General features: G+C 39.7%; 1 protein-coding gene across 2 annotated transcripts in view; it reads left to right on the forward strand.

The window, feature by feature from the left end:
- The first annotated feature begins 4,055 nt into the window (after window positions 1–4,055).
- Window positions 4,056–25,086, forward strand: part of SEPTIN7 (septin 7) — a 37,832-nt gene continuing 16,801 nt past the window's right edge. For both annotated transcript variants that reach the window (XM_083706380.1, XM_083706381.1), the window contains exons 1-8: window positions 4,056–4,157; window positions 11,924–12,030; window positions 16,080–16,180; window positions 17,765–17,899; window positions 19,505–19,622; window positions 22,677–22,769; window positions 23,755–23,851; window positions 24,204–24,255. In XM_083706380.1, coding sequence (XP_083562506.1) covers window positions 4,148–4,157; window positions 11,924–12,030; window positions 16,080–16,180; window positions 17,765–17,899; window positions 19,505–19,622; window positions 22,677–22,769; window positions 23,755–23,851; window positions 24,204–24,255 — 713 coding nt within the window. In that variant the 5' untranslated portion in view covers window positions 4,056–4,147. The remainder of the gene's footprint in view (window positions 4,158–11,923; window positions 12,031–16,079; window positions 16,181–17,764; window positions 17,900–19,504; window positions 19,623–22,676; window positions 22,770–23,754; window positions 23,852–24,203; window positions 24,256–25,086) is intronic.

The following is a 25,086-nucleotide window of genomic DNA, read 5'->3' on the forward strand; positions in this document are numbered from 1 at the left end:
TAAAATAAAATGCTTTTGGAGGAAAAATCTTTCCAAAGATAGTTTTCTATTTAGTGACATTATAGTCCAAAGGCTATTCATCAGGAAATAAGGATTTGTTTTAAGTTTTTCAATTGTTTAATCACATCAGTTAACAAACATGGATCAATATGCTATAATGTTACTGTTTTAGTTAAATAAATTGTTTAAATTGTTATGAAGGCAATGATTATTTTTCTCTTTCCAATCAAATACAGCAGAAAAGTTATCCAAATATAAACAGTTCTTAAACCTCACCATGATTTCATAATTATCTGTCTATGTATTTCTAATAGTATAACCAAATCAGTATTATTGATATAACTGTAAAAACTACTTTGAAATTTTAATATTCTAAAAACAAAACCTTCCTCTGGTTGTAAATATGAAGATTATACCAGCAAGAACAAGTCTTTCTGGGGGGGAAAAGGAAAAAAAAGATTTAAATCAAGTCTTACTGACTAGTGATTTAAATCAAGTCTGACTGACTAGTGATTTAAATCGTGATTTAAATTGATTTCTTTTAAATCAAACCACCCTGAAATTCATGCCAAAACATTAGAATACAGGAAGAAAGGGCAGAGTTGAATTATAACACACCAGCTGGATAGCTTAGTTGGTTAGAGTGTTGTGTTGCTAGCACAAAGGTTGCAGTTACAGATAGGTAGCCGTGTTGGTCTGCCATAGTCAAAAAAAAAAAAAAAATTCCTTCCAGTAGCACCTTAAAGACCAACTAAGTTAGTTCTTGGTATGAGCTTTCGTGTGCATGCACACTTCTTCAGATACCTGTGTAAAACTAAAGATAATCCCTGATGGCCATCCAACTTCTGTTTAAAAACGTCCAATGAAGGTTTTTAATGGCATGCAGTCATCACAAATGCCAAATCAGTAATTATGATAAAAATATTATTTGTGTAAATCTTCGTATCTGAAGAAGATTGTGTAAATCTTCGTATCTGAAGAAGTGTGCATGCACACGAAAGCTCATACCAAGAACTAACTTAGTTGGTCTTTAAGGTGCTACTGGAAGGATTTTTTTTTGTTTTGACAAAGGTTGCAGGTTTGATCCCCATATGGGACAGCTGCATATTCCTGCATTCCAGGGGGTTGGACTAGATGATCCTCAGCATCCTTTCCAACTCTATAATTCTATGATTAAATGAAGACTACGGAGCACAATGTGTTTTGAAAGACACTTAAACATCATTAATGTGGATAGTCTCAGAAGTTCTTGGGGAAGGTAGTTGAAGTTTCATAGAAAATACCCTTCCTCTAGTGGTCGCTAGTTATGCTTCCATAGGCTGCAACATGACCTGGAGAGCTTATAATACTAGTGATTGTGTAAATCAGTAGGAACAAAGGCACCGTTTCAGGTATCCTTGTCTGAAGTTGTTTTATGTTGATCTTACATAAATTGTTGACTTGTGTTCATTGAATGTCATCCGAGGATTCCCCCTTAAGGTCTGGTGCCAGAGAATACCTGCAAACTTTTTTCACTGGGTGAATCCTAGGAAGAAAAATGGCACAAATAATATTTTTATCATAATTACTGATTTGGCATTTGTGATGACTGCATGCCATTAAAAACCTTCATTGGACGTTTTTAAACAGAAGTTGGATGGCCATCAGGTTTTATTTAACTGACTTCTGCATTGCAGGGAGATAGAATAGATAACCCTTTGAGTATCTTCCAACTCTACAATTCTATAATTTTCTTGTTTGTAACCCTCTTGCAACAGATCTAGAACTGTGCACAAATGCATATTTTGTACTAGTAGTTTGGGTACCAGATAATGTTCTTAAAAAACAGAGTATAGTTAACTGTGTGGTTTGAACAATTGTAAGTAACTCTTCTTTACCTCTCTTTCTTCTATATGAAAATCTGCACCTGCCTGATATTGCTGAACTGCTGGAATTCATCACCTACTATGACTTTTGGCTGTGTCTTGTCTATATCTGGATGGTTGGAATGATGGAAACACATTGTTTACAAAGTAGCTGTAAGTATCTTGATTTTTCAAGCAACTGTTTGCAGCCCATTCTCCTTCATTTATGCCTTTGTTACAAGGGATCCAAATGGATTTTCCCAAGGTAGCCATTCTTTGTAAAGGTATTGCCTTTCTCCAGCACTCAGACAACATATCTGTCTCTTAGTAAACCTTACTTTCCCCCTTTCCTACCCCTTCAGTATGTCTGTTTCTATGATGCTATGTAGAAGTGCTACTGGGCACCTATTGGCTAATATCAATGACATTACTCGTGAGAAGTGACATTACTTTACCCACACCTATTATTTTTAATAGTCTGTACTTAAAAAAAAAAACTTGAGGCAGGTGGTAGTGTCATCTTAAGTTCTCATTGGGACTAAAATTTCCCAGAAAATACTCCATTTCTGAAAATGTATTTTTCATAAAACTTAATAAATGGGCATGATAACATTAGATAGTTTCAAAGTTGCAGTTATATTGAAGCCTTCTTCATTTGTTCCATCAACAAAAGGAGATAGAATTACAGGGTTTCCCCCCCCCCACACACACCCTCAACCACTGTGCTTCTGCTGCCCCTTCACCTCAACATTTATAGAGGGTTTGTACCTGCAGAGAGGAACTTGTGTACAACTGTGGTGGCTAATACATGCATAGTATTCTAGATACCATTATCTAGATAACCATTTTGTTTGATATGTGGAAGTTGAGGGCAGAGTCAGTGGGTATAGTCCTGCTCCCCCTCCCCACATTATGTGGACAGATCAAGATAAATATTAAGACCAAATAAATGTCATATTCAATTATATCTAATAATCACTTCAGGTGTAGTAAGCTTAATACCTTAATAGTTTTCAGTGCACTTTATTTTTTCCTAATTGAACCTTTCAGTTCAAATATATTTTGGCTGCTGGAAACTTTTGTAAAATCAACACAACATATTTATTTGGTTTTCATTTGCTAATGTAAGTTGAGTTAGCATCTCATTATATTTAGGACATTGGAATTACCTTATGTACTTGGTTATCTGTAAGAGCTTCTTACTTGCTGTGAGTGGCCTGCCAGTGAGGCTAAAACCCCATTACTGATGTTCATTCCATCACATACTCCTGTGCTTCTTTTTAAAGTTTTCCTCTGGTCTTTGGAAGTTGTACAGTCCTCAAAAAATAGAGGAAAAAACCCCTCTTCCTCCCCTTTCAAGAAAGAGAGCAGGATAGTTCCTTTTCAGCAATTTTAATCCTGCTTTCCATTAAATGGGGATGAGAAGTTGTATTGCTGCTGCCAGCATGAGAATAAGTGATGAGGTATAGTTCTGTATTGTGTGAAAAAGCTGATCCAATTGACAGCTCCTGCTTTATGCATTAAAAATTAATCTTGAGCTGGCATTGTAAAGGCTTTCTGGAGAACAAAATGCTTTAAGGAAATGTTAGCAAACAGAGCTTTGTTAACTTCTGAATTTCATTTCTTCAATCTAAAATAACAGTTAAATGGATAGTAGGAAGCCATAACTATGCTGTTCCACCCACTGTTTTTAAACCACACAGCTGAGACTCTCCTAGTTCTTCCTAAAATGAGAGCTGGCTCACAACAAACAGTTGTAGCCAATCACCTGGCCCTGGGCAACTGCTAGGCTTTTCTAAAGCATTTGCCAGAGCCAGTCAAATGACGGAGCCACAAATTTTTTACAGATGGCTGAAGTTCTCTGCCTATTGCAGATGATAGAATGAGCGGTATCTGAAAATATGCATTCCCAGCAGGGAATAACCTTCCAAGTCATTGCTGTTTGCTTCTGGGGTCAGTCAGTATGTTCATGCCATGAACAGAAGTGTCATGAGTCCTTTGCATTGTGTATTCAGATTTTCAAAAATTATGTGATTGACTAAAAATATTTACAAGGAGTAGGGAGGAGTGTGTATACAAGTTGAGATGCTGGGAAGGCACTATCTTTTTGTAACTAACATGTAGAATAAGCACTACTACAGTTGTCCATAGTCAGTATGAAATTATAATTGTCCTAGACGATAATATGATTTTATATATTTTTATCTTAGCAACAGAAGAACCTTGAAGGATATGTGGGGTTTGCAAATCTCCCCAATCAAGTTTATAGAAAGTCAGTGAAGAGAGGCTTTGAATTCACGCTCATGGTTGTCGGTAAGTTGTACTTTAGCATGTGTCAAATGGTGACTGCCTTCTTTATTAAAAAATAATAGATAATAAGTTGATTTACATATTAACAACTTGCCTGTGTCATACTTTAAATTCCACTTTGGACGTTCATTGCTTTGAGCATGCAAATAAAGTTTAAATGTGGTTACAGTGTGTATCGCAAGGTTTGAAAATGCTTGCCCTGCTCTTAGCAAGTGGCACGAGGCATTCAGGTTGTGATGATTTCAAGATTTAGATTTTTGCGGAAGGGAGAAGTTGAGTTGAAAAGCTTTGAGCAGACATTTACTTGAATCTTTATAATGATTTATTTATTTATTTCCTGCTCTTAACCCTAAGGTCTCATTAAAACATAATATTAAAAAGAGCTTGAAACAACTTACGGTCATAAAATTAAGATGGGTTCTGTAAATTTACACCTCAAATATCAAAGGCCTGGGTGAAGAGGTACATCTTTAGCATTCTGTGGAAGCTGTACAATGAAGGTGCCAGGTGCTCTGTGGGGAGGGAGTTCCACAGCTTAGTGGCTGCCACTAAGAATGCCCTCTCCCAGGCCGCTGCCAAACCTCTGAGGGTGGAGGAACTACCAAGAAGTCCCCTGCTGATTCCAGTTTTCAAGAGGGTCTGAAGGGAAGGAGGTGGTCTTTCAGATATTTGGAGCCTGAGTGGTTTAGGGGTTTAAACACCAACATGAACACTTCAATTGGGCCTGAAAATGATGTGGCAAGCAGTGCAGTTGTTTTAAACCAGGGGTTCTATGAGATATTAGAGGGACCCTGGGAAATAATCTGGCTTCCAAGTTGTCTTCAAGGGCATCCCAACCTAGAGCACATTGCAGTAATCCAATCTGGAAGCTATCAGAGCATGCAAAAGAAGGGAAAACATTGTTTCATTCTGGCTTGGTTCATGTGTCACACTAAGCCAAACCAGTTTGTGGCAAATCTAGAGAGAGCTTAACCACAAGGCTGGGTTTGGATAAAGGTTGGCTTAGCTCAGCATGGGGTGGCAGCAGAAAGAACAAAGAAGGAACCAAGTGGTTGCCAGCTCCTATCTGGAAACCCACATGCTTGTGTAGCACCACTAAGCTACGAGAATCTTTTCGGCTCCAAATGCCCTGCCCATGTATGGCCAACTACATCACTGTAACGTGATTGAGAGGTGGGCAGCCCCACCCACTTCTCAAAATTGCTTATGTGGGGTTTCCACATACCTGACAACTAGCTTCAAAGCCCTTTGCTGTTTGCAGAGGTATTTAAAGCAGCCCCCACCCCCTTAGAGTCTATGGAGGCTGAAACAGGAGCATGGGGGCTATATTAAAGCCTTTTGCAAAAGCACTCTTTAAAGCAGATCTGCACTTCTCTTTTAAGCAGAGTGGGTGCTTGAGACGAGGTGTTACCCACTCACTCATTTGAAGGAGAAGTGCAGGGCTGCTTCTAATTTCACTTTTGATGGGTGGGGATTAAATCCTGTTGCCTTGGCTGCGCAAACATGTTCTTGATGGGCAGCTGAATGTGGTTTGGGGGAAACGGCCTTGTGGGCTGAAGTGGACCCACTGGTGATTTGCTGACCACAGGTTCCCCACCCATATACTAGGCCATAATTTGACTTAGCAGGACATGTGAACCAGGCCAATAATGTCTCTGTATTCACTTCAAGTATACAATATTACAATTTATATGGGTGGTGTAGGCTGTCACTACCTGACAGCAGGCATTCAATGCCGTAGAGGGTATTAAAACCTCAAAATGACATGGCTGAATGTTGTTTCATGAACAAACATCATGGAGGACTTGCTCAAGTGCTTTACATCAGGGCATTGAAATGGACAACCCCGTTTTTCCAAAGTGGTGAATAAATTGCTAAATTGCAACTTTTCATTGCACATAATCTTGCTATGAATTTCAATTACAAGAGTTTGGTGTTAGAACTACTTTAAATCCACTTTTCTTCTGCTTGTGAATAAGTTCCCTGATCTGACTGGCTGTTGTCCATGCATAAAAGATGCATGAAATGTAGATTGTAGGTTTGCCAAGAATTTCTTCATCTGTGCCAGTTGTCCTGCGCTCATTAATAGTTGCCTAGATGGCTGCATTTGGTTTCTGTAAAAATTGTTAATTTATATTCATTCAGAAGCTGGAGTAGTTTTACTTGGATCACTTTCTTCAGGCTTTTCTAGTTAGGGGTGTGAACTTCCTGCATTTCAGTTTCTCAAACTAGAGCAGAGAAAGGATTGTGATGGAGGCAAAGGTCAGCTAAAATGTCTGTGTGCAAAAGAACTGTAGTGGAGCCAAATAACTTGTTCAGATGTTTTATCTAGAAAAGCTGCATATTATCACTCTCTGTAGTTGTCGAACTGCATTCTTCAGTTTGTTAATAAATGTACTTCCAGTTATTTGAAATACATAACATTGGTGGCTTTTTAACATTGATTTTAAACATCAGAGCTGGTCAGTTCCATACATTGTTTGGCGTCTTAGCTAAATTATGTCTTTAGCATCACTTTTTTATTGAGCAGTTTAGGCTCTCTTATGCACATAGTACGTGTGTGGCATAAGCTTAACTAATAGTGTACATTTTTAAAAGTTTAATGCTGTGGTTCTCAGTTTTGGGATGGGCACTTCTTGCATTGTTTCAGATATTCCAAGGAAGGATTGAATCCTGATTCAAATGGATTATATTCTCTTGTTTCCTGCCCTCACTTTCTCAAACACTTGGCTGAATTGGAACACCCATTACTGGGAACACTGGATTTGTAGGGATAACTGTTCTCACTACCCATCATCTTAGGAAATGCTGTTGCTTTGTTCTGATGGGGTTGGGGTTTTTTAGCTGACCTAGAGGAATGCACTGGAAGTTACTGAGAAGAGAATGGAACTGGTGTCGCTAGATGAATGATGGTGTTTCTTGGGAGCTGTCTGATGAGAAGATGTAGGCATAATATATTAGTAAATCATTTGCTGCCTCTACTTATGCAAAGTGCCATGCAGAGCCACATTCCCCATGTAATGCATGACTTGCTGAGTCTGGGATCTCTCTGCCTTTTGGTTACTCACCTCACAATGATGTGTGAAATTGCCTCCCCCCAAAAAAAACCCCTGCTCTTGTTTAAACTCTGTAGTCAGAAGTTTTCAGTGTGATATATGGGTCTGTCTTGTCTACTTTGAATTGATTTAAGCTGATATTGTCACTCATACTCGAGGAATGGAGACTTGCAAATGAATGCAAGCAGAACTAGTTCCTAACCTGGCTATTGAAAACCATTGGGGAATATAGGCAACGCCCCACTCACACACAAATGTGCGCACGTGCCATTTTTGGCTCTGAAAGTGGGTAGGGACCCCTGGAATGGGGTGGAACGGGGGAATCCCCACTCCCATGCATCCTGGGGACATTCACAGTGGTTGGGAATGGAACCCCAGCATAAGTGGCTATTCCCCCGTGATTAGATTTTTTAAATAGTGTTTTCTTTAGAGATGTCAGGATGTTAAAATTGCCTCAGACAGGTGGTTATTGTGCCCCTGCCTTAAAAGAAAAATCACAGTATCTCATACTATTGTTCATATAGAAATGAAACTTGGCCAAGCGATAGTTATTTGTGGGAATGTCCTTGAGTGCTTCCTACTTATTCTTGGACAGTTTCTTAGATGATGATAATTTAGTGAGCTACCACCGTTCACATGTTCCTGTGATTCTCTTGTTTGTGGAGGTCTGCAGGATTATGCCCTGTTCTGCTCCTTCCTACTCCATCCCTTCTTCAGGGTTTGCTGCAAGGAAGGATGGTGCAGGTTTTCCAGTGGAGTAGCTGGAGTTAGATGGGAGGACAAATCTGTAAAGGAACATTAAAGTCATTAATACAACTTGAGATTCATGGGGAATGACAGTTTTCTGAAGTAAACCTATTTCAGCTAAATTAATGGTTTCCTTGTGGTGTGCAAGTATTCCCTCATTCTAAAATTGTGAAATAGTTCTGTTGCATTGTTGTAACTGGTAGCCAATTGAATTGCTATTCTTGTTTTAAGAAACAAACAAAGCATTCATCACTTTACCAAAAGCAGTGGAGAGAAATTAGATGCTTGGCTCTTATTTATTTCATTAAAATATATACACCACTTGATTGTAAAAAACACACTCAAAGCGGTTTACAAAAAGATAAAACAATAAAATTGAGAAACATTCACAGTCCTACTTTAAAACATACAAAAGTTAAAATACTAAAACAAATTAAAATTGCCTCAACTTTCTAGGCATCTGGGTAGGTTTGTCTAAACAAGAATGTATTTAGCAGGTACTGGAGAGTACAGTGAAGGTGCTTTCTTGATTTCAAGAGGCAGGGAGTTCCAAGGTGCAGGTGCTGCCACAATTTCACAATTTAATTCTTACAAATGTGGAAACAGTTGAGTGGGCATGTGGGGTAGGGTGATCTTGTAGGTAAACTGGTCCCAAGTTGTTAAGGGTTTTATTTGCTAATACTAACAATTTTAACGTGGCAACCAGTCTTGATCTCTGAACAAAGGTGTTATACACTGACGAGGCCTCGCTCCTGTCCTCACGTGCTAGTACTGTTAACCAGTTGTATGTTACATAAAGCATATGCAGCAAATGTGATAAACAGTTCAGTACTATAACTTGTGCAAAATTTCGGATTTTGTGACTGCAAACGGTCCAGTCGTGCAATAGACACCCAAAAGCAGAGCTGAAATCTAGCTTGATAGAACTCACTCAAATACAGGGAGCAACCATTTTAGGCGTGTCCAATTGACATGTGGATCCTTTTGGACCCGGAATAAGGCAGAATGTGGGGCAGAATGTGCTTATACGTGCTGTGTGAAATGATCACTGCCTGTACTGTCTCAAATACAGCTGCACTCTTTCAGCTATATATTGTAAGTCTAACTTCATATGATTTGCTTTCTAGTAAGTTTCAATCCAAATTCTAATTAATTCTTAAGATGCTCTTTTAAAAAGGTGGCTAATCTAATACAAGTGTACATTTTTTCTCTAACAGGCAGTGGAAATTATATAGTGTCCACAAAAGCATAGGTTTGTTCAAAGAGTAATTCTGTAATTGCAGTGCAAGTCATCTTGCTCCATAATTAAATAAATTTACCAATCTAAAAACAAACTATGTTAACCAGTGTATATATAACACTTAAAACCTACATCGAATTTTTATATAGCAGCAACTGTGTTTACACTGGCCAACAAATTACAAGTGTGAACTGCTTTTGAGGATTTGCACTTGTAGCTTAAAAATGTATTTTTTTAGGTGCAGACACACTGTTAAGGTATGGTTGCTATTCTACATGAGTTGTAGAAAATCAAATCAACCTGTCTAACCAGTTTAGTAGAACAGTTCGAATGAGCAGCAGCAGAAGAGACTACTGAAAAAATCATAGCTTTCCCCAGATGGAAAAAATTCTGGGAATAACCTGGATCATACTTGAAATTAGTATACTGTTGGAAGGCATTCATGAATAGGTTGCTTGAAGGGACAGGGAATGGGTATCTTTACAGCTGGAAAAGTGTTTCAGGCTTTGACACTGATCTTTTGGCTACTTATATACAATCATATCCCAAGCAATCAGACTGCATCCAGTAGGCAAGTAAACATGAATTTAAATGACAGTAGCTGGCCTTACTGTTGCTAGTTTAAGGTATGATGCCTAGAATATTAGTAAACTTTTTATATGAGGCTTGCATTGGATAACTTGAAACTTTACTTTCTCAAACAAGGCTTTCTGCTGACTCAGCAGATTGAGGCAGCTCGCAGTACGTAGGAAAGCCAAAAAGATGTTTGTAGAATTGCTACATAAATAGTGCTGACTGGTGCATATCTAACTCAGATTCCAAAAAGAACGTTGTATTTGTTTTCATTCCCTTACTATAGCCTAGCAAGGGACGCGGGTGGCACTGTGGTCTAAACCACAGAGCCGATCAGAAGGTCGGCGGTTCGAATCCCCGCGACGGGGTGAGCTCCCATTGCTCGGTCCCAGCTCCTGCCAACCTAGCAGTTCAAGTGCAAGTAGATAAATAGGTGCCACTCCGGTGGGAAGTTGAACAGCGTTTCCATGTGCTGCTCTGGTTCACCAGAAGCAGCTTAGTCATGCTGGCCACATGACCTGGAAGCTGTCTATGGACAAACGCCGGCTCCCTCGGCCTTTAGAGCGTGATGAACACCGCAACCCTAGAGTCGTCTGCGACTGGACCTAACAGTCAGGGGTACCTTTATCTTTATAGCCTAGCAAACTGTGCATGGTAGGTAACCTGGTTGCCAAAGCAGTTGAGGCTCCATGGGCCTGTGACTTTAACTTGTCTCCAATGATCCATCTGAGGCTTTAAGTTTTATATATGACCGGCTTCTTTGCTAGGACTGCTGAATGCAAAGGACTACCCCATTCCAGTGGCCCAGTAAGCAGGCTTGGAGTTTACACACACTCACACTTTTTATTAGAAATGCAACATATTTTACAGAAGAGATATATTGTTCCTAACCTTGAGGCTTTGTTCTTACTGGCACACAAAATACTGGTTCTGCTACGCTTCTACTGTGTATTTAAATCAGGAGCCACCTGATTTTTGAGCCCACAGACATATTTATAAACCGGAGAAATATTGTGGGCACCAAATGTGTTCTCCCTTCCCCAGCTGTAACCTCCCTGTAATCACCCTTCAACATCAAAATCAGGCTAGAAAAATGCCGTCTATTGGTTATAGCTTGGTAACAATAGGCAAGAAAGAATTGCATGCATATGAGGGGCAGCTAGAGGAAGAGAGACAGAGGCTTCATCCCTGACCCTGCTGTGTCCCAAGTTGAGAAAAGTATGCTGCAGGAGGGATGGGGCTTTTAGTCCTCCTTCTGACAGCCGCTAACTAGTAAAAACATTTTTGCATGCTGGGAAATTTATTGACTTATTTACAAGGCGAGTCATCCTCTTCCTGTTGATTGGAATTTTAAGACTAGGGCGATCTGGAATTTGATTTTCAGATGACGTCCGGAACGCATGGATCTTGTTAAAGATAAAATTCAAAAATCTCCCTTCCCCTTGCTTCAAAAGATGAGAAAGAAGCAAGAGTACATCAGTTATTCACAAAGGCATGCGCCATAGATGCTATAGCAACTGCCCTAGCTTGAGAGGCTGAGGTAGTTCATAAAATTTACTATTGTAAACATGCAGGAAGCTGGGCAAATTGCTTGGGGGGTGGGAGGGACCAATTATCACTGCTAATCAGAGCCAGTAGGGATTCTACATTATAAACAAAGGGAAAGTGAGCAGGAAAGTCTGTTACCGCATCATTATCAGTATCATCCTGGAATTGGATATTGCAACTGGCTAACAGGAAATAAACATGGGTCTCAAAACTAGAGGACCTCTATTTATATAGAAACAATAAGGCTGCAGTCCCAATCCCACTTATCTGGGAGTAAGGCCCATTGAATTCAATAGGACTTTTGAGCATATATGGTTAGGGATGCACTGTAATGTATGAGCTAGCTGCAATAAACCCTTTTTAGTACAGAAATGTCTCATGTTTGGAAAGGTTGTTATAGTCTTATTGGTTGTTTTGTTTTTAAATGTTAACACAATGTTTCCCTCTCAGCTACATCAAGCTGGATGTTGCCTTCAACTGTTTTCCACTGCATTCAAATTTATTTTCTGTGAGCTGTTTATAGGCCAGTCAGTAAGCATTTATGTGATAATTCTAACTACATGATTATTCTAATTGCATTAATATTAACTTTTTTTCTTAAATAGGTGAATCTGGATTGGGGAAATCAACACTAATCAACTCGTTATTCCTGACAGACCTGTATTCTCCAGAATATCCAGGACCTTCACATAGAATTAAAAAGACTGTGCAGGTTTGCATGGAAAAAACATGTATTTTTATTCTAATACAGTGGTACCTCCGTTTTTGAACATAATCCATTCTGGAAGACCGTTTGAGTTCTGAAATGATCGAAAACCGAAAACTCAGCTAGGCCTCAGGATCTTGCACTCAGTGGAAGCCGCGTGGCATGTTCAACTTCCAAGGCATGTTTGAAAACTGAAGCATTGTTACTTCCAGGTTTACGGCGTTCGAAAACCAAAATGTTCGTCAACGGAGACGTTTGAAAACCGAGGTACCACCGTATATGTTGGTCTGCAAATGGAGGCTACTAGTAGCATGTTGATCTCTCGCATATAAATGAAAATGTATATGCATATATATTACTGCAATTGCATCTTAGCTGTGAAGTAATTGTTCAACATATCTGAAGAGTACTTTCTGACTACATTAATCAATCATTTGTGATTACTGGTGGCTTAGACTGCAATCCTAATGCTGCTTACCTTTGAGTAACACCCACTGAATTCAGTAGGACTGTCTTCTGAATAGCTGTTGCCAGAATTGTGTTGTTAGCTGATAGGAAATTGTGCTTTTAAAATGTCTTCAATTTTCATTTCTTTAATGTAATCTGTATACCACATAAGTGGTTTATGAATAATATAAAATTTACATTAAAATTGGCAATAAAAATGATAGTTGGGGGGTTCACAGTTTGGGGGACAAGAAGAAGATTGTCTCCTGCAGATTGTAATATCCTTATTGGCTCAAGGGAAGGAGGTACTTCTGCAGATATTTGGAAAATTCTGTTTACTTTTCAACACTTGACAGTTATTCTATCAACTATACATTCTATTTAGTCTTTCCTCATTTGCATTACCCTTGATGCTGCTATGAAATATTTTATAATATTTTATAATAAGGAAATGGGGATGGGGGAGAATGTGGGATGCAACATATTGTTATGTGTATTTGAAAAAGCTGGTAAGTCTAAACATTAGAAAGGCTGTATGTTGATCATGCTTGCTTTAGAAAGAAAACAAGTCCCAATTCTTTCTGTTGCTGCTTCATTAATTCCCAGGCAATAAGTAGATATTAAATTTAAGAAGAGAAACATTTTGAAGTACATTTGAAACTGCATGAAGTATTTTTTTTAAGCTGATGCAACTTACATAAAAAATAAGCCTTTATTCTTCTCTGTAAATTGGTTTTTGCTTTCCTCTGGGTTTTAAGACTATTCAAATTCCTGGATGTGTTTAGAACTGACTTCATAGCAGGGAACTGAACATGAACCTATTCATATCCTGTGAAAAAGACACTTGAAACTTATTTTTGAAAGGGGGGGGTCACCAGAGAACGTGTCATCCTTTAGGAAATGGGTGATCAAGCAAGAGAGCTTTAATATTCCACAGTCTGGCATAATATTGTTAACATGAACTTGACCTGTGTGACCTGCTTAAGTGCGGTGCATGGGAAAATAGCCATTTGGAATGGAATTGCTAAGGAAAGTTTTACATTCCAGGATTGGAGCTAATTTATTTTCCCTGAACCCTTTGAGAATACTTCTAAAACTAGATAGGATTCATTCGAGCTCTTAAAAGAGATTGACACTAGTTTACAGCTGTTTTCTGGATTCTTTCCAGTTGAGGCTGTTTTCTGAGAATTTGACCATGTATGGATACACACATTCCTTAAAATTAGTAAAGAAAAAAAATAAACTTACTATGAGGAATGAAATGGTGATGAACTCCAGTTTGAACATTAAATTGGATATTGTGTTTAGGATAATGACTAATATTTCAGAAGCACAATTTCTAATTTTGAAATCATCTAATTGATCTCATAGAAATGAATAGAGAAATCTCTGTAAATTCCGTAGGAGGGAAGTTGGGCTTCGCCTATTGACAAGCTTTCCTTCCAATCCAGGGATAAAACAGTGTGGGGAGCTTCTTGAGACAGCTCTTGCTTTTCAGTTCTTGGGCAGAAAACCACACACTCTCCAGTCTCTTGAGGGAAAATATGGTGAAGTCTTAAAACCATTATTCTCCCCACACACCCACTGGCTTTACTCTTTTGTTAGTTCTTTAAAGAGAACATTTGAAAGGGCTTGGTCAATTTGTTTGGGTGCCTTCCCAATGAATCAGTTTTATCCTTCATATTGTAATTTTTAAAATAAGAAAATGTGTACTTCCTGTGCTTTATCTTAGTGTTTCATCCCCTTTCTCCAGCTGTGTTCTGTTATCTGTGCCTTAGTGGCTTCTTCTTTTGGGTGTGTGTGTATTGTGTAATTCTTGTGTGAGTACACCAAGCATTGCACACACGCACAGAGCCAGTGCAGCAACACGCATTACGCAGCACATAGAACGAGGCATCTTCATAGCAGCTGTGGTGGCAGCAGAGGTGCTGACAGTAGCAGAAGCATGAGTGGTCAGACTGGTTCATGCATGGTCAGGCTATTCTGTTCTCCTCATGGCGGTGGGAGGATGAAGCATGCTCCAACTGTTGGGAAGCTATTTGAAAAGACAATAAGCACTGTCAGGGGTCTTTCCTTTTGGGAGAAGAGGGGAGAAGGGAGCTCAGCCTGCTGCTGGACATTGACATCCCTAAGGAGGATGTATCTGATACCCTCAATGTGAAGAGCAGGAAGTTCTCTTAGGCTAATGTCCTCTAAGCATCCGAGCACCAGGACCCATTAGAAGTAGTAGCAGGCACACCCTCTACCAGTATCATCAGACACCAGCTCTGGTGCCTCCACTCCTCCCCTGGTTACCCCCAGAATGCTGAGATCGGTCTGTCTCTGCCATGAGCAAGACTGATTGGTGCTTCTTTTTTTAAGTACAGGAGCAGGCTGCTGGCAATGTAACTTGCTGCATCTTTACTGACTCCTGAGCAAAGAACCCAACTTAGAGTAAAAACATTAGAGCAGCATTTGGGCAACTTGAGGACCCATTTTTAAATTTAAAATGTTAAAAATGAACATTTGCACCTGTATAAATGTAATATAAGGGACGCGGATGGCGCTGTGGGTAAAACCTCAGCGCCTAGGACTTGCCGATCGCATGGTCAGCAGTTCGAATCCCTGCGGCGGGGTGCGTTCCCGTCGTTCGGTCCCAGCGCCTGCCAACCTAGCAGTTCGAAAGTACCCCCGGGTGCAATTAGATAAATAGGGACCGCTTACCAGCGGGAAGGTAAACGGCATTCTGTGTGCTGCGCTGGCTCGTCAGAGGCAGCTTGTCACGCTGGCCACGTGACCCGGAAGTGTCTGCGGACAGCGCTGGCTCCCAGCCTATAGAGTGAGATGAACGCACAACCCTAGAGTCTGGCAAGACTGGCCCGTACGGGCCGGGGTACCTTTACCTTTACCTTTTAAAATGTAATATAGCATTCAGAGGCAAAAGGAGGTGATGAAACAATAGAAATAAGACCACACAGATCCAGGAAAGAAAGCATTCCCGCCCCCCGCCCCCCTTTCATTCCACTCTTTATATTTTACAGCAAAACACAACTAAACCAGTTAGGCAATCTTTGATAAACACCAGCAACAAAGATGCTCTGAAGATGTGCAATTTCACATTCCTTCCTTGGGCCAGTCACCTGAACCTATCTCACGTGTCCATTGTGAAGATATGCAGCCATTTTATATCTCCTTCCATAAGGGGACTTTGAGCTCAGAATCGAGGCCCCCTGCTGGCTGTGGGCCCAGAACATTTTTACGCTCAGTCCATTCCTCTCTGCAGCCATGATTGGTCCATACAGTTTCAAGCATACCTTCACAAAACATATCTTGCTCCCTTTTTAAAATAAAAACTGGGAATCTCAGGAAAATGGATGTGAGGCAGTTCCATAAACTGAATTTGCTCTCCCTCCCTCCCAGCAGGAGCTCCATAAAAATGCTTTCCAGTTAACAGAAATAAAAACGAACTCTGAGCTTTAATATTTATTTAGAATAAGTTAATAGGAATGTAGTATACTTGGAAGGTGGTCTCATTCATCAGTTTTTTACTTAAAAGAAGTACCATTTTCATATGTTTAGAATATGATTTTTTTCATATATCTAATTTTTTATTCTTTTTTAATTTTCAGGTTGAACAGTCTAAAGTTCTAATTAAAGAAGGTGGCGTTCAGCTGCTACTAACAATAGTTGACACGCCTGGATTTGGTGATGCTGTGGATAATAGCAATTGGTAAGCATATTCTAATATTAAGAGTGGTGGCTACTAATTTAGAACACCAATAATTTCATTACAAGTGGTTAGGAACACGCCCTTGGTTACTTTAACTATTCTTCTTTAAATACTATCATAAACAGTAAACTCTCACTCTGCTGCCATATGTTGTGCATAAGGACTAGTAACTGCAGATAGCTAACTTTAATTATTTTTTATGAATTACCCCACAGCCTTGTCAATAACCTGAAGGCAGATGTGCTCATTTGCACCACTGGCTTCTTGTTGCAGCCACCTCTTCTTCTGCCTGGCTCTCTTGCCACCGCTGGTTGCTTTTCTTCTATTGCAGCAGCTGGCCCTGTATTTGTAGCCAGAGAAATACTGTGCAAGCTCTCCCTCCTGACTTTTAAAGGGCCACTCTTTAAAGCAAGGTGGGAGCCTGTGCCCAATAGTGTTGTACTCCTCACTCCCCTCAAGCCCAATTAGAATGGCTAATGGTTGGGAATGTTGAGACTTGCAATCCAACAACACCTGTAGGACCATAGGTTTCCCCCAGCCCTACCTTAAAGCCTGGTGGAAATGAGAGAAAATGGTCTTCTGCTGCTGTAAGAACCGCTCTGTATTCTAGCAGTAGCAACTGTAAGAAGGAGAGGGGAAAGACAACACATGAGATGGTGGCAGAAAGAGAAAACATAGAATATAGAGGGCACAGGGTGTAGACCTCTCCTTAGGCACTTAGGCTGCAGTTCTAATTCTACTTGGGAGTAAGCCTCATTAATTTCAGTAGGACTTCTGCTCTACATGTGGTTGGAGTCGTGAAGTTAGCCATTTACATGGGAGTAAACTGTAGCAAGTTGCTACAGTTGATTTGCAACTTAAGCATATTTAACTTGTATGCATTTTGCTTTACGCACATGACCATTAAAAAAAAGGAAGGTAAAAAATGGGTCAGGTGCCCAAGGAAAAGAACTTTGGCAATCCTAAGCACCATTGCACTCACCTTGGGAGAGCATTCGGAGGTGCAGAGAGAGGGAGTGTTTTGAATAAACGTTATTTTGGCTTTTTGCACTATCCCTGGAATGCTACCCTGCATAACTTGAGAGTTGCCTGTGGTAAACCACCCAACTGGAAAATCATATGGCTGTTATAATAACACTTCCTATTTACTGAAAATAAGTACAAACCAGGTGAATGCAAACACCTTAATGTGAAGTACAGTGGTACCTCAGGTTACATACACTTCAGGTTATAGACTCCGCTAACCCAGAAATATTACCTTGGGTTAAGAACTTTGCTTCAGAATGAGAACAGAAATCATGTAGCAGCGGCGCAGCGGCAGCAGGAGGCCCCATTAGCTAAAGTGGTGCTTTAGGTTAAGAACAGTTTCAGGTTAAGAACAGACCTCCAGAACAAATTAAGTACTTAACCCAAGGTACCACTGTATTAAAATTAAAAGAATCAGTTATATGTTTGTGATCAGTATATCATCAACAGGTTAATTAATATACAGGTTAGTTAATATTAAGCCAAACAATTTGCTGTGATGCTACTGATGTTACAAGTCAATGATGGTTCTTAAAAATGTGTATTTGCATATTCTAGCTGGCAGCCGGTTATTGACTACATTGACAGCAAGTTCGAAGACTATCTTAATGCAGAATCACGTGTGAACAGACGTCAGATGCCAGACAACAGGGTGCAGTGTTGTTTATACTTCATTGCTCCATCAGGACACGGGTCAGTAGGAAATGTAGCTTGGGATGTGTTTTTCAGTCATTCAGTATCAGCCTCTATGTTAATGATCTGGGTAGATTGCTGGATGGATGCATGCCTACCTGCTGTAGGAAATAGAAGGGTCAGGATCATCCTGTATGCAGATAATATGGTTATATTATCTCAGAAAAAGCAGATTGATGTGCTAGCTAACATCTGGAACAACTTAGCATTAATTTTACCAAAAGTAAAGCCATTGAATTTGTTAGGGGTTCTCTCATGTTTAACTTGGTGATTTCTAATATCCTATTCAACAGTCTACATTGTTTTGTTATTTAGGGGTCCTTTTTACAGCATCATTGGCATGCTATCATCTTTAAAGCAAGACGTCTTATAGGAGCCATCCTTATACCTTCCAGATGATGTTAAACTCCTACACCCATTAGATGGGAGTTGTAGTCCAACAACATCTGGAATGCACCAGGCTTGCTATAAGGGTTGCATTATTTTTTTCAGCACAGATGTAATGGTTATTCAAGGGGCCATCAGAATAGCACTAGCTTTCCTTGTTTGCCTTGGTATTGTTAACACCAAATGCTCAAATCATTGTAGTTTTTAATTTTAGCACTTGCAGCTTAAAGTAATAGCTTCTGATACAAAATCTAAAATATACTGTGATCCTGGATAAAGTTGCTGGCATGGAGCTGACCTAGGTCACTGGTTCTTGAACACATTCCTAGGCCATAGTGCCTGCCAGGCTTCGCTTCTCAGCTCCATGTGGATTCAGCTTCATTCACTTTATTTCATCCAGTCCCTATACTAGGTAGAGCCAGATACAGGGACAGTGAGGCTTGCAGCATCAACCTCAAAAAGGCAAGAGCTGGATGATAGAAAGCAAGTAGCTCACTGAAAGCTACCTTTTTTGAAGTCTATTAATTTTTATTTAATAGATGCTTACTAAAAAAGGTTACTAAATAATGGCTTAATCAACTGCATAATATAAAATAACTGTCTAAAATTAATCTGCTTTCTTAACCCTATGCTGATGATGTGGTTAGATTTAATAAAGAAAATTACTTCCTTGTTTTGGCATTTTTATAGATTCTTTTGATTCCTCTTCGAATTCTGTTGTATTATTTCTCCAGTTAAATGGGGACTTCCCTTCTGAATAGTACACACCTCCTCAGAAATTTGCATCAGTCTCAGAATTTGAACAAGCTTTGCTTCCTTTATCCAAATTGACTTGATGGGGACGGTGTCAGTTTTCCTGACCTTACTACTGCGATTGTGAATTGTACTCAGTCCCATGTTACTACTTAATCAATTGGGTGACACAGGAAACATCCAAGTCAGAAATGTAGTATCAGTATTATATAATGCTCTATATTCAAAGGTAGTTTTCAATGTTAAACTCTGATAAGTTTGCAGGTGTAAAGCTTGAAAAAATGCTTGGCTTACTCCTCTGTGACACATATTATTGCAGCTATTAAATAGGAAAATGAAATTCTGATAATTCATTACTTTTGTTGTGTATATATGGTTATACAAATTTTTGCAGTGTGGGTGTTCAGAAGGGACTTTCTTAGCTGACAGACATATTTTGCTGAATCACAATACTTTTTTTTAAAGACTCAAGCCTTTGGATATCGAGTTTATGAAGCGCCTGCATGAAAAAGTGAATATCATTCCACTTATTGCCAAAGCAGACACACTTACACCTGAAGAATGTCAGCAGTTTAAAAAACAGGTGAAAAGAGACTTTTACTATGAAAAAACTGAACTAATATTAAATAGGGGTGGGTGGGTGTACATACTATGTTTAACAGTGTGATTTAAGAATTTAATCCTCAAAGTGATGTCTAGCATCTCAGCAAGATATGTATTTTGGAAGTGGTAAGCTAACTTTTTCCCAGAAGTAAAAAAAAAACATGAATACAGCTCCTGACAAGGGAAATGTGTTCACTGATCTGAACAATGAAAATGATAGTTCTTTCCATTTTGTTAAAAGCGAATGTTCTTAATTAGCAGGTAGAATAAATAGGACATTCTCAATCTAAAACATGTTTGGTTTTTTGCCAGGCTTGTGCAGGGTTTTAGGGATTTGTCAGTATGTTTTTTGTTTTTGTTACACAGTAATACTTAATCACTGCTGTAAAGTTTACATTTAAAAGGTAGTGATGCACTTGGAATGTAATTGTGGTTTGAAAATGATACATTGCACTTACTTGTGGTTTCTGGGTGCCGGATTGTAACTACCTTTAAGGCAGGTTGGAGACCTTAAGCATAGTTAAGTCAAATCTCCTTCACTGACAGAAAACATAATTCTCTCCGCCCTCAAATCCAGCTTGCAACTTATTTCAAGCCCTAAGGAGAATACAGCAAGGGTGCCTGGTGTAAAACCAAAAGTAATGCATCTCACAAGAGATGGCAGGGTATTCATAATGTATGGCAAATGTTTGTTGAATACATAACAACAACAACAACAACAACAACAACAACAACAATCTTTATTATGGCTCCTCACGGGGTCTCTGCCATGGGAGCATCTTCACCCAGTGCTTTTCAAGCTGCACTGGCTCCCGGTGGAGTACAGGGTCAGATTTAAGGTGCTGCTTTTGACCTTTAAAGCCCTTCACGGCCTAGGACCCTCATACCTACGGGACCGCCTCTCCTGGTATGCCCCACGGAGAGCCTCAAGGTCCATAAATAACAACACCCTAGTGGTCCCAGGCCCTAAGGAAGTTAGATTGGCTTCAACCAGAGCCAGGGCCTTTTCAACTCTGGCTCCGGCCTGGTGGAACGCTCTGCCTCATGAGACCAGGGCCCTGCAGGATCTGATTTCTTTCCGCAGGGCCTGTAAGACAGAGTTGTTCCGCTTGGCCTTTGGCTTGGAGCCAATTTGATTCCCTCCCTCTCTTTTTTCTTTCTTTTTCTTTTCTTTCTTTTCCTTCTCCTCCTGCGATGAGGCTACATTTTAATATTTTAATGTTCCATTATTTTAATGTTGTATTTTATTTTTGTTTTTAAGTTGTAATCATTCATCTTGTTTTTATTATTGCTTGTAAGCCGCTCTGAGCCCGGCCTTGGCTGGGGAGGGCGGGGTATAAAAAAAAAATATTATTATTATTATTATTATTATTATTATTATTATTATTATTAACAATCTTTATTACGGTCCAGAGACCCAACAAACAACAACAACAACAATCTTTATTACGGTCCAGAGACCCAACAAATCGTTACAAAGCAATACACAATTCATACAGCCTACCTCCAGGTTAAACATGCTTGTTGAATACATGAACTGTTCCGACTGTGGCAGGAATCCACCCATAGGAAATTGTAGCATGATATTTTAGAGTAATCAAGTGAAACTTTATTACATGGCATGGCAGAAGTCTGTAATTATATTGGGACCAGTTGTTTGTTGTTGTAGCAGTTGTGTTTCTTCTGTACCATGTTTCTTCTGTACCATGAAAAATAAATAAAAAGATTATAAAAAGAATAAAAATGAGAAGGCAGCATGCAGAAATATGGTATGGTGGCTTACTACCGTAGAGTGAGAACATATTTCAGCTCTTGTAGAAAGCTTCCAAATCCTATGAAATGCATTTGGCTAACACAGATAATAAACAATTCACAAGGGATGTGGGTGGCACTGTGGGTTAAACCACAGAGCCTAGGGCTTGCCGATCAGAAGGTAAACGGCGTTTCCATGCACTGCTCTGGTTCGCCAGAAGCGGCTTAGTCATGCTGGCCACATGGCCCAGAAGCTGTACGCCGGCTCCCTCGGCCAGTAAAGCGAGATGAGCGCCTCAACCCCAGAGTCCTCCGCGACTGGACCTAATGGCCCTTTACCTTTACCTAGAAAGCTTCCAAATCCTATGAAATGCATTTGGCTAACATAGATAATAAACAATTCACAATTGCAAGTGAGGCTTGCAGCTAAATACTGCAATAAAAATGTTCCTGTTCAGAGCTTCAGTCATATTGGGACAGGAGCCATGTAAAGCTGTTCAGGCCTTTGGAAGAAGGGCAGAGTTTCTGGCAAGTTTAATGAGACACCTCCCTCCCCCCACGCCCAGCCCCAAACATTCCTCTGCTGTGCTATATAGTTCTAGAGGACTTTGGTTTGCTGCTGGCATCCAGCCCTGAAGCTGAGCATTCTATTGCCATAGAGTGTCCTTTCTCTTTGACTTCATCTTTGAAATATCCTTGTATTCTAAATATCCAAGCATGTATCTTCCAACACACTTCACTTCTCCTCACCCCCCAGATGCTAACTTTAAACTGTTAGGAGCTTGCCTGGACCAGTTACCCCTCTGCCCTGCCCTCCCTTTTATTTTTATTTCCCCAACCAGCACCATAACACTCCATGTCTCATGTGTCTCCATGCCTCATGCCTCTTGAGCTCAAATACATTCAATGAATGTGTGCAGTATACCCAAATTATGATTAGGAAATAAGAACAATGGAGAAATCCAAGCATTCTGGCATAACTGTAATAGACAGAAACATGTCCTTTTCATCCCCACAAAGCTAAAAGCACAGACAGGAGTTCCCGTATTTGGTGTTCAATGTGAATCAGCAAGTTTGATTTTCAGAAAATTTGATGAATTATTTTTAGTATTTCTGACAGGTTAATTTGCCACATACATTTCATATATCCAGGAACCCCGCAGGTCCTTTTTCAGGCAGGTTGTTTTGTTTATTTTATTTTTAAAGTATCTTGCAAATCTATGTATGCTTCATAAGCATGCCTAAAACACTGCTTCTGTTCTCTGTTAATATTTTTTTTCAGATAATGAAAGAAATTCAAGAGCACAAAATTAAAATATACGAATTCCCAGAGACAGATGATGAAGAAGAAAATAAGTTGGTTAAAAAGATAAAGGTACAAAAATTTAGAAATTGGTATAACAACTCATCTTGAGCTTTATACTTTGAACACAGAATGCTCTATAGATCGACTTTCTTCTTTGCTTTGGTAGAAAGAGCTGTTCTGTGTTTTCAGAGCTCCCTAATATATTGAAGGCACTGGGGGAACCCTTGCATGCAACCCCCCCCCAAGTGCCTGAACATACCAGATGTTGCTGTGTAATAACACTGGCTTTGTAGGGAAGTATGTTTTTGCTTCAATTAATAGATAATCTGCAGTTTGTCGTTGGCCCAAACCTGGACAAACTGGCTAATTTCAACTATGGTTAGTCATTTTCTGGGCTTCTAATCAGCACTTGGAAATCTTAATATGTTTCTCAGAAGGTTTCTAACATCTCTGTTTTTCTCTTCCTCGTTTATTTTATAACCTTGTTCTCCTTTTGTTTGCTGGTTCTGAAGGGGTGTGTACTTGTGGTTTACCTAGGGCAGTTGTGGTAAATCCTTTCAGTCTTTCTGTTGTGTGATACAGGGGGAATGCCTCGTGGGGGCTATTCTAATGTGAAGAGGCGTAGCTCAATGGTATAGCATCTGTCTGAAATCCTGAAAAGGCACTTCCAGCCAGTGTAAAAAAATACTAAGCTGGATGGTTTGACTTGGTAGAATTGTTCTGTAGAATTGCAAAAGCATAGTAATGGGGAATGTATCTCAGATAGAAACGTAGGGAAAGATTTCTGCTTGAGACATTGCAAACATGATGGCACTTGGAAAACACTAGAGTCAATGGAACAATAGTCATCTATTTTCTGTTTGGTTTTGAGCAAATACAGGAAACAACCCGAGCTCTTTGCATGAAAAACATGTGCTTTACCATTGAGCTATGGCCTTTCCCATATAATGTTTCAAAAGTCCCTTTTGTTCATATCCAACTGGGATATTTCGTGTATTCAGAGGAGTAAAACTATGTACTTACACCCCCAAAATATACTCTTTCTGTCCTCCAGGACCGTTTACCTCTTGCTGTAGTAGGTAGCAATACTATCATTGAAGTCAACGGCAAGAGGGTTAGAGGAAGGCAATATCCTTGGGGTGTTGCAGAAGGTAAGTGCACAAAAGGCCATGTGTGATCTTCCCTGTAAGCCCAAAAAACATTAATAGGGTTGTGATTTGATTATATTCTGCTTTTCCAATAGTACACTCAAGGCAGCCAACAATATAACGTTATTACAGTAGCTTTTGTGGTTTTATATTTGAACATGTGATACATATAGTGACATCGTAGTAGTGCAACATCAAATAGCTAGAATGGCTTCCCTTTCTGCTGTTTTTCCTTCAAAGTTAGTAGCAACGATGGTAAATAGAGGGTTGGCTTCCATAGTGTCCCTTCACCCCATCTGCTACTGGCAGATGTCTGTTTCCTGTATTTAAAAAATGTGACATTTTCCCCCTACAGTTGAAAATGGTGAACACTGTGACTTCACAATTCTAAGAAATATGTTGATAAGGTAAGCAAGTGATGTGCAGCACTGGTTTTGGGAATAGTTTTCCTTCCTTCCTTCCTTCCTTCCAAGTTCTGTTGTGGTTCTTCCATCTATTGGGAGGCCTTCCACATTGCTGGACCTCATTGGAAGACTAGCTAAGTAGGCCCATTCCTTTCGTGAATTCTGTTGAAAAAGAAACTGGTATATTGTAATACTTTCTCTTTTTAACCGAAGGTCATCTGAATAAACTATGAACTTTTAAAATAAAAAATATATATGCATGTACAGTGGTGCCTCGCTAGACGAAAAGAATTCGTTCCGCGATTCTTTTCGTCTAGCGGTTTTTTCGTCTTGCGAAGCAAGCCCATTGACAGCTTAGCGGATTAGCGCTACAGCTGTCAAGCGGCTTCCAGCGATCAGCTGTTAAGCGGCTTATCAGCGGAACAGCTGATAAGCGGCTTAGCGGCTTAAGAAAAGGGCGAAAAAAGCGAAAAAGACCCGCGGGGGGATGCAAGATTTTTTTCGTCTTGCGAAGCAACCCCATAGGGAAATTCGTTTTGCGAAGCGCCTCCAAAACGGAAAACCCTTTCGTCTAGCGGGTTTTTCGTCTTGCGAGGCGTTCGTCTTGCGGGGCACCACTGTACTCAGTGGCCACTTTTAGTGTGTATAATTGTAGGATTTTTTCTGGTCAGGAAGAAATATTAAAAACTTAGTATTTCCTGATATAGCTTAGACTATTTGGCTACATTTTCATAACAAAGCAAGCAAAGGAAAATCTCTTTTATAATTTGTGAAAGTCGGCTGTTGAATATACCTCTGGATATTTTGAAATTGATATGTCAGTTGGTGGGATGT

This window comes from Podarcis gaigeae (assembly GCF_964106915.1).
Source record: "Podarcis gaigeae genome assembly, chromosome: 12".
Classification (NCBI taxonomy): Eukaryota; Metazoa; Chordata; class Lepidosauria; order Squamata; family Lacertidae; genus Podarcis; species Podarcis gaigeae.